This window comes from Ruditapes philippinarum, unplaced genomic scaffold, assembly GCF_026571515.1.
Source record: "Ruditapes philippinarum isolate M1 unplaced genomic scaffold, ASM2657151v2 ctg11645_1_1_1_1, whole genome shotgun sequence".
Taxonomy (NCBI): Eukaryota; Metazoa; Mollusca; class Bivalvia; order Venerida; family Veneridae; genus Ruditapes; species Ruditapes philippinarum.
In genome coordinates this window covers 17788-29446 of record NW_026862845.1, presented here as the reverse complement: position 1 = coordinate 29446, position 11659 = coordinate 17788, and the positions used below count along the sequence as shown (strand labels likewise).

General features: G+C 30.9%; 2 protein-coding genes and 1 long non-coding RNA gene across 3 annotated transcripts; all 3 read right to left on the bottom strand.

Moving 5' to 3' along the window:
- Positions 1–2435: 2435 nt before the first annotated feature.
- On the bottom strand, positions 2436–5100 carry LOC132720380 (tyrosine-protein phosphatase non-receptor type 1-like). The gene is made up of 5 exons (XM_060704508.1): positions 4972–5100; positions 4535–4660; positions 4074–4234; positions 3305–3440; positions 2436–2928 (listed from the first exon to the last, which is right to left on the bottom strand). Exons 1-5 carry the CDS (start codon positions 5077–5079, stop codon positions 2842–2844), a joined length of 618 nt encoding a protein of 205 aa, XP_060560491.1. The 5' UTR covers positions 5080–5100; the 3' UTR covers positions 2436–2841.
- A 529-nt stretch (positions 5101–5629) lies between these two features.
- LOC132720379 (uncharacterized) lies at positions 5630–8014 on the bottom strand. Its single transcript, XR_009624336.1, has 3 exons — positions 7842–8014; positions 6929–7031; positions 5630–5765 (listed from the first exon to the last, which is right to left on the bottom strand). It is a non-coding gene; the product is annotated as an uncharacterized LOC132720379 (long non-coding RNA).
- Positions 8015–8512: 498 nt separating this feature from the next.
- On the bottom strand, positions 8513–11180 carry LOC132720381 (receptor-type tyrosine-protein phosphatase gamma-like). The gene is made up of 6 exons (XM_060704509.1): positions 11111–11180; positions 10692–10728; positions 10279–10382; positions 9930–10067; positions 9479–9627; positions 8513–8666 (listed from the first exon to the last, which is right to left on the bottom strand). Exons 3-6 carry the CDS (start codon positions 10336–10338, stop codon positions 8513–8515), a joined length of 501 nt encoding a protein of 166 aa, XP_060560492.1. The 5' UTR covers positions 10339–10382; positions 10692–10728; positions 11111–11180.
- Positions 11181–11659: the final 479 nt, after the last annotated feature.

Sequence of the window (11659 nt, the reverse complement as noted above, 5' to 3'; positions counted from 1 at the left end):
AAACTAAAATAATTGAAATAAATAATCAATACAATTTTTTCATAACAATTAGGAGATTCGTGTTTCTCATATATTTCTATAATCCAAAAACATGCATCTACCAAACAGATTAAGAAATATTAGAAGTAATATGAAACTACTACAAAGAAAATGAAATTGCACTCTCTTGCAGAGACATGTATCTATTTATAAGACAGACAGTTTTCTAAATTGCTGAACGCTGGGGCAGACATATTCAATTTAACTATAGATATTTTGAGACAATTTGGGAATGGTTGTTTTGAAATAGTTGTTTACATGTAAAGTTGTCTGGCCTAAATAACAATATTTCAATATATACTGAATTATTGGACACTGATGTTAAAAAATGACTTACCATGTTTAGAAACAGTTAAATAATTTATTTCATAAGTAAAAAAATAGGAGCTATTAATAATGAAATTTCCACGACATCTATGTTTTTATCCCTTGAATCGTTTTTGATTTTTGACGAAAGTACTATTTGATATATAAAAAGCAAAAAAAGGAGATGATCCCCCGAAAGCATTAATCATAACAAAATTACAAGAAAATTGCAGACTCGGTTTGATTGAGTCTTACATGACGGACACTGAAAACATGCAACATCCCTTAAGCCCCCTAGCACCGGCTTGAGCGGTACTCAATTTTCAACACTTTAAAGTGCTGGCATTACTGATCCCGAAAAACCAGAAAAATGTAACAAGAATGAGGTGAAGTACGTAGTAACGTTTTACAGTTTCAACGCAGCACTTGACACCTACTGTTTTGAAATATGAAAATCTGTTAAAAGGGTGTAATTCCATCCAAAGCATTAAACACAACAAAATGACATGAAATTGCGAATCGGTTTGATGAGGGATAATTAAAACGTGCAACATCCCTCCCGCCCATAGCACCGGCTTGAGTGGTACTCAATTTTCAACACTTAAAGGTGCTAAAATCAATGATCCCGAATGACCAGAAAATATTTTTTAAAAAAGGGAAGTACGGGGTAACTTTTTTCAACTGCCATACAACACTTTACACCTGCTGTTGTGAAGTATAAAAATCTGAAAAAAGGAGATAATTCCCCGGAGGCATTAATCACAACAAAATTGCATGAACATTGCAGACTCGGTCTGATTGAGACTGTACATAAGGGATAATGAGAACGTGCAACATTCGTCATATAAACCGACATTTTTTTGTAAAATGTATTTGATGTAATTTACTTCTGCATGGTAAAGTGCAATATTTTATCTTATTGTTTGGTTTATGCTACCGAGTTTTGTTATTTGCTTTTGGCGTTGTCTATAATTATGGCTTTAAAAGATGCTTTTTGATTTTGTTACTTGTCAACCATTAACTGTATCGCCAAAGAGCTGTCATGAATACCATAGTAAAGTGCTAAAGCTTAAACTAAACAGTGTGCATTTAGTGCAGTTAATTCTTAACGTTCACATTTAGGAAAGGCCGTTTCAATGTTATTCATTATTTTAAAATGTTTGAAAGAAACTAAAAAAAAGGAATCTGTGATATAAAAGCTTCGTATGAAAACACAACTTTTATAAGATGTGCTGTGGCTAAGTGGATTCTGCCACTCAACCCAGGTATCTCGGGATCAAGTTCTAATCGGTTTTCCATGTTTCCTCATATTGCACCAAAAAATGAACTACATCGTTGCTAAATGGCATGATTTTTACGACAGAAAATTCTTGATTAAAACCTCCACAAACACAAAAGAAAATAAAAGACACGTCAGATATTTTCATGAGATTATGAACATGCAGCAGTTTTTATGATATTTAAACAAGAAAATGAATTTCTTTTTTAACATAATTATTCATTTCAGCTCGATTTTAATGAAAGCTTGCCACTTTATTTAAGAACCTTCGATTCCGCTTCTGTAACAAAGTAGTATTGTTGTCCTGTGTTAACACATGGTCGTAATCTTAATGGGGCTAAAACTCACGATACCTGGATTCAGGGAGTCAGTGGGTTATATATATATTTACTATTCAAAAAGAACAGTATACAAGAAACACATATCATAGAAAGATCCTTCATTTTATATAATGTGTATTTACAACACACCAACAAAGTAGCGTCATTAAAATATAAACATTAAGAATTATTGGAAAGTGCCAAATCAATTCTGAAAAAGAAAATGCAACAAAAACAATAACTTATGTTAGATCTACTTACAGCAGTTATTCCAAATCAATGCAAGTAAAAACAGAAAATGTATAAATATTTACAACAAATTTACAATACTTTACATTTACTTCCATTATTAAACATAGAAAGAAAAACATAAGATGTAGGACTCGTGTTTAAAGATAATACAAACTTTACGATGAGCAAATGAAAATTGAGGTTACTGAGGTCTTGTTTTACAAATGTTCAATATTCATTATCATTGACCATTTACAAGGTAATAAAACACGAATAAGCATCTTTTTAAAGTTAACAGCCGATATTTGTAAATAATATACCTTTTGAAGTTTTTTAATTTTGTTGCAAAGGATAATGCATTGCTACTGGTTGGCTCTGGGTTATACAAATGAACAGAGTGTTTTGTTTGTGAGTAATTTAATAGGGGAAAAACAGGAAAAATTATAAACGATAAACACAGCAGTTAAATAAACAAATTCATATATTATTACATGATAATCATTAATCTTTTTGAAAGAAGGTCGTCCTCTGTAGACACATTGTCATGTTTATACTAATTTCTCTGAATTTCTTTCTTGTGTTATGAATACATGTATATACATACTGAGATATACAAATACTCTTTGAAACTTGGAAAGTTGGACGTTGTGATGTTTGCATTTTATGTTATAACAGATTATCATAACAGATGCAGTTCTTTCTGTGCATTTGAACAATGGCTCGTGAAGCTTGAAAACAAAACATCATCTGCTCCTGTTAAGATACAGTAGAAAACAAAACATTACTAATAAATAGTTTATAATCTAGTAAGATAAAATAAATTTGCTTTCTAGATTTTAACGCCGAATTAAAGACATTTTTCGATCATATCACCAAGTTTTTATCAATAAATGAAATACTTTGGAAAATGTGTCCAGTCCACTTAAAAGACCTTCCCCCAATTGTATAAACGTTGCGTTAAGTTAACCACTGGGTTAAAACCATGGTTGATTTTTTTTTTACGTTAAACTTTGGTTAACCGATTGTATAAATTTTGGTAAAATTTTACCAACGTTTAAACAATTGGGTGCTGATCGATTACAATAATATGTGATTAGTGTTACATATGATTATTATCATTTTAATTTACCATTCCATTTATTGCATATGGTCTCCTTTTCCGTAACTGTCTCAAAGTATTCATCACACTGACTTGCTGATCATACACAAGTTTTTCCACCATAATTGCAATGACGCAAAATATTCCACTTCGTTCACTGCCGTTTCTGTAAAAATATCAAACGACAAAAATGACACCTTTTATTTCCAAGACAAATGCATTTCGAAATAAACAGATTGAAGTTTTTCTGAAGTTATAACCTCTTGTTGTAATTTAAGCAATTTAGAAATTTGGTGGTTTAACTTAACAATGATTAAGTCTAAAAATAATTAAAAAGAAGTAACGTTAAATAATAAACAACAATTCACGTTTGTATATCGATTGAAACAAAATCTATTAATGTCAATATAATTTTATGATAAACTTCATACAATAGCATTCAACAAACAATGCGCTTGTCTTTATATAACGAACATTTCTAAGTATGTGTAATGTATCTGTATCGAAAATGTAGAACATAAGTTAATGGCATGACATCCCTTCAATGACCAACCTCGCGGGAATGTCTTTCAAAGCAAAACAAAAATGTTTTCATGAGGTGTACGCTTATTGAAGCGAATGGAGGCATTTACAACTAACGATAGAAGTCATGGAATGCATCTGACTGGATGTCGTCGTATATATAGGCAAACAATTTCAAAGGAATAAGGTTGAATAATGTATCTATTTCCTTTTTAGTTTGTTATCACTAACATTAAAAACCCCTGTTTTATAAAGAGTGCATTAGAAGCTGTCTTACAAGCAATGAACCATTACATGGGGATTTTCTTTACTAAGTGTGGCATATTCCTCGACATCTTTTACAAAATCCAAAAATTCTTCAACGCTTACAGGAACATTCATCCCGGCTGTCCATTTCCTGTATTGAAAATGATAGAATTCCCGCTCGTCATTTGAACACTAAAAAAGAAATATGCTGTCATTCATCAAATCGCAGATGAAGAATTAAGAATATCTATTGTATGGTGAAATAACAATTAATTGTGAACTCTAAAACAATGATGTCAAGGCCATCGTATCTAAAAATAAATTGAAATTGAAACCTACAAAAGCATTACATAATTATGTTTTATTGTAAAATCTTACAATTTACTTATTTGGAATCTACAATTTAGATTTTGCAAAAATACACAAAAAGGAGAGTAATTCTTTTGTCTTTTTGTAAGGAATATGTTACATTTGCAAAATGGTTATGAATACCTCTTTATTTTTTATGGTCACTTTCCTAACAGTGTAATGTGGTTTGGTGTCGTAGGCAAAACAAGAAACTATGAAACCACCGTTTTGTAATGAATCATTTTCTGCAGGAAGATACTTGTCAACCATCTAAAACATATATTTGACTTTATGTCGCATAATGTATTCAAAAAGAATAGTCTGAAGTAGGCAGATATTTGTTATTTGCAATATAAAGGTTAAATAGTTGCAATTCAGTTATTCCATGACATAAAAAGAATAGTTTGTTTCCTTGAAATTAATTTAATATGTTTAACATTCAAGTGATTGCTTGATAGATGCTTTTGCACTCCTTAAATCATAGGTAGGGGAAAGCACTTATTTAATTAAACCTTGTTATTTAACCTACCAATATTTTGTTATAAACTAAACTTCAAAAAGTAATGTATTATAATTTATACCGTTCCAGACTCATCAATGTCATCCATTGACACTATACAGGAACAGTTTTCTTGATAAGTCATCGTTATAAAGTCAGTTACCGAGTCAGGAATAGGTGATTGCGCCATGATGAAATGATCTTTCAATTTGTAGCTCTAATGGAAATTATTAAAAGTAAAATGTCAAATGTTTGTTCGTTAAATATTACCCTTCATTAACACAACAAACTGAAGCAACCAGGGAACTTTGATTCTTGATATGTCTTAGTACAAAATTAATAACTGAAGTGTGAAGATCTGAAAAATTACGTACGCTCTTAATAAAATAAAGATGCATAAAAACAGTTTGCACGAAAAGTCTAAAAACATAAAGTTTGAACTTGTAACAAAGATCAACTTGGGCACTTAAAACAGAAAGATATGCAAACGATAATTGAGAAATTACTCAAATATAAATTGAGAAACTATTCTTTATAATGCTACTTTTACCTTTAAGCTGCTTATTGCGATATAAAAAAATAACACATCCCAGATATGTTATTACGTAATAGTTAGGTTATACTTGCTCACAAACGAATTGATGATTAATCTATTTATTAAGAGAAAACAAATTGACTTATTTTATTGCAGCTATAAAGTATTTGATAAAACAGGAAAGTTATGCATGGTTTTTAATTCAGTCTTGATTTACAAACAGGGACATGCATATTATTGTAAGCAAATACTATAGAGCATTACATTTACATAGACAGCATTGATAAAATCCGTGTCTTTGTACTCTCTGTTGAGATACAGACGCACTCGATTTGGGTTGTCTGCAAATATAGCATGATAAACTTATGACCATATTTTCAAAACTTTATAAAATTAATCATCCTAACATCATTATAAAAATTCAATATTATTATGTCAATAACTAATAAAATAAAATGTAATCATAAGATTTATATAACATATTTGCATATTTCATTATACCTTTAACAAGTATTCTAAAGGACGATATATGCCAGCGACGCTTTTTAGCACACTTAAATGTAAGAGGTGGTTAAATTCGAACCCTTCTATCCGAAGGTTATTTTGCCAGAATCGAATGCATCATTCGGGGTCTTTTTCAAATATATAAGATTATGAATTTTTGCGTAAATGCAAACATTTGAAAGTTAACTACTTTGACCAATCATTGTATCGGTAATTAAAAACAAGAAATGCCGAACGACAAATATGCCCCCTTTCAAACCTTTGACTTACACAATTGGTAATTTGGTATAGAAACTTGAAATACATAGGAACATGGTAGTGTTCATTCATGGAAAAAAGAAAGTCATGACCAACTAGTTAAAACAATCAATATGAGTATTTATAAAGACATTGAATTTTGAACTAATGACCCAATTATGACTAATCAAAGTGTAAAACAATCAATACTTGAAATATGAAGACTTTGTGATCACTAGCGTTCAATATAATGAGCGGAAACCATTCTAACATTCAAGGCCCCTGGGACCTTGACCTTTAATATAGTGACACCAAAATCAATAGGGGTCATCTACTGGTTATGCTTAATCAGTATGTAAAATATGAATCTTTGTGTGTCAATAGTTTTCAAGATAGTAAGCGAAAACCATGTGGTCTATCGACGGGCAAACCGAACGGCAGACAGACAGACCGACATTAGCAAAACAATATTCTTCTAATTTCATGGTTAATCATTGAGAGTTTATCAAATTGATAACGAAGTTGTCTAATACTGATGAAATGTATTATATCGTTATTGCTGTTTTGTTCTACGCAAAATACGCATGCGCGAAATGTTTCTTCCATTTCTTTGGAAATATCATAGTGTAAAAAGGTATTGCTAAGTACACTAAAATAAAAACACTATTATAATATTTCGATATGGCACTATGACAGTGGGATTTTGTGATGATTGAAATGTGTTGAAAATATGTTTTTCTTTTCAACAAAGTTACTGAATTACCTAATATATCTGCTCCAGGTCTAGCTTTGCCCGTCAAGTTTTCATATTCTGACTCAGAATTCATGTCATCCATGTCGATTCTTTCGAGGGACAATTCAAGTTCCTAAAATAATTTTCATTTTAACAAAGAAATGGCATTTATTTTAACATAATTATTTCAAGCTACTTTTTTTGTCTGTGATTTGTAAATGATAAACAAACGCAACATGAAATCATGTCATTGCAAAGAACTTTACCGCTAAGTTCATACTAGTTTATTTTGGTTAAATTGCGTTGGTTTAAACATATTTATTTAAGCTCGATTGGGAAACAAGTCCTTGCAACTTATATTTATCATTTTCGAGTCCGCTTCCTGGAACCAACAAGTACTGGTGCCATATGAAGAAACATGGTCGTGAGTAGGGTTTGTACCTATCATCTCTGGGTTGAGAGGAAGAAGCCTTAAGCACTGGGCCACCCTTCCCCTTAAATTTCAGATTGTGTTGAAAGCTATAAGCTTATTAAACACTATTGAATCCTGTAAAAAGCCAGAACTAAGCAATAAGTGTAAAGGCTCTTTCTAACTGAAACAACGGCTTGCCCGTGACGGGGTTTGAGCTAATGTGGTCAGCTATCCTTAAATAACTAGTCCGAGGCGTTAAGCAATCAACCACGCCGCCACACCTTCCTCAATGAAGAAATAGTATACATTTTTTAAAGGTTAGCGCTTAATACCTAAAAATCTAGCAATATATACATGGCTCATAAATGCACATATAAACCAAAAATACATGAGCGTAATTAAAACTTATTTTCCTATTTTTTATTTCATTGCATGTATGACACCATTATAAACTTATAATCTTAACTATTTTACTGAATAATCTGTGAACACTCTGATTAGTAATATCTTTAATGAATGGTTAATCTTAACCTTATACTGTCTGTTTAACGAATTTTCGTCAGTATCGTTAACGTGTTCTTCAAGGTTTTCTATCGGTATCGGCTTACAGTTGAGACAAAGAGCGTAAACCAACGCTTTGAATATGAACTTATACTGTTCCTGTAACGATTCGCAGAGAAATTTTACACATTTTTAACATTACAGCGACAATTATGAAAATACTATAAAATATAAATGTTGTAATTCCACAACAGATTCAGAATTTCAACATGAGTTTTAAATGCAAAGCTTAGAGAATATTAGATGCTTATCACTTGCATAAAGCAGTACTGAATTTGAAAGTATATGACTGATATAAAAATAGCAAAATGTAAACAAAGTCGTATTTTGACTTCCATACAAAATTCTAAATCACAAAATGTACTCAAAGTACTCTCATTGGCCAATGAGAAACTTTTAAGACATTATACCAAGACAACAAAAGCTTTTGAAAAATAAATGCGTTATGTGGCACAATATGTCGTTAAAATATGTTTCATAAATATTCTAAGATTGATATTTGTGTTAGGCCAGGTACGAAAATGTTATATTATAATTATTATGCTAAAGACACAACATGAATATAAATGTTTATCATAGTTACCGAAATGACAACAAAATCATATCTGTTTTCTGTTAACTAGTGGATAAATTATTATTGTTCAGTAAATCCAACATACGCTTGTTTGGACCATTTTCATTCGTTGTTCCCTAATTTTATTGAGACATGCAGGGACATTTACTGTTCCTTCACAATTTCCCTCCATTATGAGCCTGTCAACAGCTATAAATACTCCTGTACGTCCAATTCCAGCACTATAAAAATGATGAATAATAATGATTTGTATTAATATTAAACACAATTTTGAAATCATTGAAAATATCTTGCCTATGAAAACAGGACAAATCGATTACACTATTTCACAGTACTTAGGCCATAGTTTCAGCATTGATGCAGTCACTGTAGCAACATGTAATAAAATGTTGGATGGAGTAGCGTAATTTTATTTTCTTTGACTTTTGCTCCAAATCCGTGACAACACCTGGAGTCTTTCTCTAACATATTGTTTAAAAACATTACTTAACGATCGTGTAAATAATATGTTATCTTGTTGTTCAACTATTCAATTATGTAACAAGTAATGCTACTTTTTATAATCGTCATTTTCACCTTTAGTATATGATAAGCTCATTTCTAACTTTTGTAATTTATTTCCTATATTGTTAACTTAACCAATGTACCAAAACAAGCTTTAAAAATTAGACGAAATTAACAAAATGTTCTATTATAAGGACATGACGTTGAACTTCCATGATCAACTTTTGTTAAGATAATAGTGTTTTTCTTTAATTAAATGCATTTTTTGCAATGTTTTTATATAATTTATATTAACCGATTTCTTTTGTATATTCTGGGATAAACTGAACCCTCTTAATCATCTTGAAAACAAGAAACGACATAATGCGACAAAACCAGGTTGTCAACGTTCATGTTTCACATGCATATTGTCAGCATAATGCAATTTGAAAAGATATGGTGTGCGTGTGGTCATTTAATTTTTTACGTAATCTATGTCAATGGTCTTTTGTTGAATTTTTTGTTGTTGTGTAGATTAGAAACAACATACCTGCAGTGTACGATGATAGGACCATGTAAGGTAGTTTTAACATCTCTATATTTTTGTCTGAATTCCAAAAGACTTATTACATCCTCCGGTGTCTTTTTGTCCGGCCATGCAGTGTAATGAAGATGAACTAAACGTCTGCAAACGTCACCCTTTAAAATTCAGCATAATAATACAATTTGCGTTGTGTAAAACATTCAAAATAAAACTTAAATATAAATAAATGAAACGTTATAAAACGCAGGAACAGAACTTTATATGCTTATTTTGATAACTTACACACTGATTCATACTAGTTGTTTAAAGATGAAGTACTGTCAACTTACATGTTAACTCTCCATATGCAATTAAAAAAGAAAACTCTTCATGTTTAATGGAATCTATAATATTACTTAAATCAAACTTCCGACCTACCTAACAACATAGCCAGATAACTATATCGGTATTGTCATACCTTTTCTGCATTGTTGATAACTTCAAAGGTCCTAAATGTGTAATCTGCAAAAATTTGTAAATTTTGGCACGAAACGTGTACATCACCATACTCCTCATCTTGACTGACATCAGGCCAATACTGCTCGCATTTCATACCCTTAAATCAGTAAATATATGAGGATACTTTTATATAAAACAAATAATATCCAAGTATATTAAAAATATATGCCTTATTCTGTCAAACAAAATCAAAATTCTCATTTACGTGCAATGCAATAACGTCTTAAAAATTTAGGTAAAATATTCAAAATTTAACATGATTGGAAACAACATACATAAGATTATGATCTAATAAAAAGCAGACATACCGAAGGTTCAGTCAGATTTGTAACCATCACGATTATCTCTACCTTCTTATGCCAAACCATTTTCCAGAACGTTTTAAAGTTATCGTGTGTTGCTGATGTAGGCCCTGAAACATTAACTTTTAAGCATTTCTATTATGTTTTTAACTTTTATGCAGTACTTCATCAAATACACATAGCCGTATGATATGTGTTTACCAAGTAAATTCTCAAAGCCATGCTCTTTTCAATCTGTCTTAACAGATACTTGTATGTACAAATGTACTTCTTAAATATGTAAAGATATAATTATCAAGTATTTCGTCAGACGTTAAATGTTTCACTAAGGGTCGCTAATTTAAATGTTTTGATATGATCAAAGATGCCAAATTTCGGATTAAATAAATAATTATATAACATAACACAATTAAAAATACCTGAACAGGCTATGTACGCTTTCTGTCTGTGGTATCCCTGAAATAGATTTAAAACAATTTATTCGTGTTCATTTGGATATATGAGAAAATTATAGGCACTATTTGATAAAGTGCACTGCATTTCTTGATTTAATAAGTGAACTTCTATTAACTTACAAGCATTTATATTAGTATAAACAGAATTTATTTTAGTTCGATTGTATTGAAGGGTAAAGACTTATTGAAACACTCTAGAACCTGTTCCTGGAACCAGACAATACTTTACAATAATTGGGAATTTTCTTGCTGGCGGCAAGAACGGTTTAAACACAGCAGTCCTTTGGAATACTAGTTCGGCGAGAAAACTTTTCGGCCAAGCCACCACTTGCATCAAAGTATTCATATCAAAACCGATATCATAATAGATTGCTGTCACTTACGTCAATATATGATGCATTTATGTAAAAATCTGGTTGACAATCAATTTGAACCCTGGAGTGATCATCTGAAAGAATTGTAAAGAATAATAATTAATGTTGAAACATCTGAAACTGCATTGCTTCTGAATAAAATGTTGAACATATGCCACACTTTTTCAAGTGCTTACACCGGAGGCAGATTTTAAATGATAATGCTGGTATTATTCCCATTGGGTGTGATTAATAGTTACTATTAGAAATGATACTAGTATTTTGAAAAAGGTTGGACTGATTATATCTGTAGCCAGTGCAAGCAGGCGTTGGAGATGTTGCATTTCAGAATACCCAGTACAACAGAGTTTGGGATTTTCAAACATGTTTTTTGTTGCCACTCCTTAAGCGGTGTCTTTTCATCTAAGCTAATTTATTAAAAAGCTTACTAAAGAGATTTAAAACGGATATATATCTTTACTTATTTTTCCGCTGAAAATTATTGCTTCTATTGTAACGGAAACAGATATTTAAAAAGATCATTTTTAATATCTTCAACTGTATTTAAACACAGCTTGA

Excerpts from the sequence above, each read along its gene's own strand:
- LOC132720380 (XM_060704508.1), bottom strand. The coding sequence starts at position 5,079 with ATGGCGCAATCACCTATTCCTGACTCGGTAACTGACTTTATAACGATG. Across the intron at positions 4,661-4,971 it reads ACATTGATGAGTCTGGAACG|ATGGTTGACAAGTATCTTCC; the intron begins GTATAAATTATA and ends TATATGTTTTAG. Across the intron at positions 4,235-4,534 it reads TGACCATAAAAAATAAAGAG|TGTTCAAATGACGAGCGGGA; the intron begins GTATTCATAACC and ends TTTCTTTTTTAG.
- LOC132720381 (XM_060704509.1), bottom strand. The coding sequence starts at position 10,338 with ATGGTTTGGCATAAGAAGGTAGAGATAATCGTGATGGTTACAAATCTG. Across the intron at positions 10,068-10,278 it reads CAAATCTGACTGAACCTTCG|GGTATGAAATGCGAGCAGTA; the intron begins GTATGTCTGCTT and ends TACTGATTTAAG. Across the intron at positions 8,667-9,478 it reads CCTATCATCGTACACTGCAG|TGCTGGAATTGGACGTACAG; the intron begins GTATGTTGTTTC and ends TCATTTTTATAG.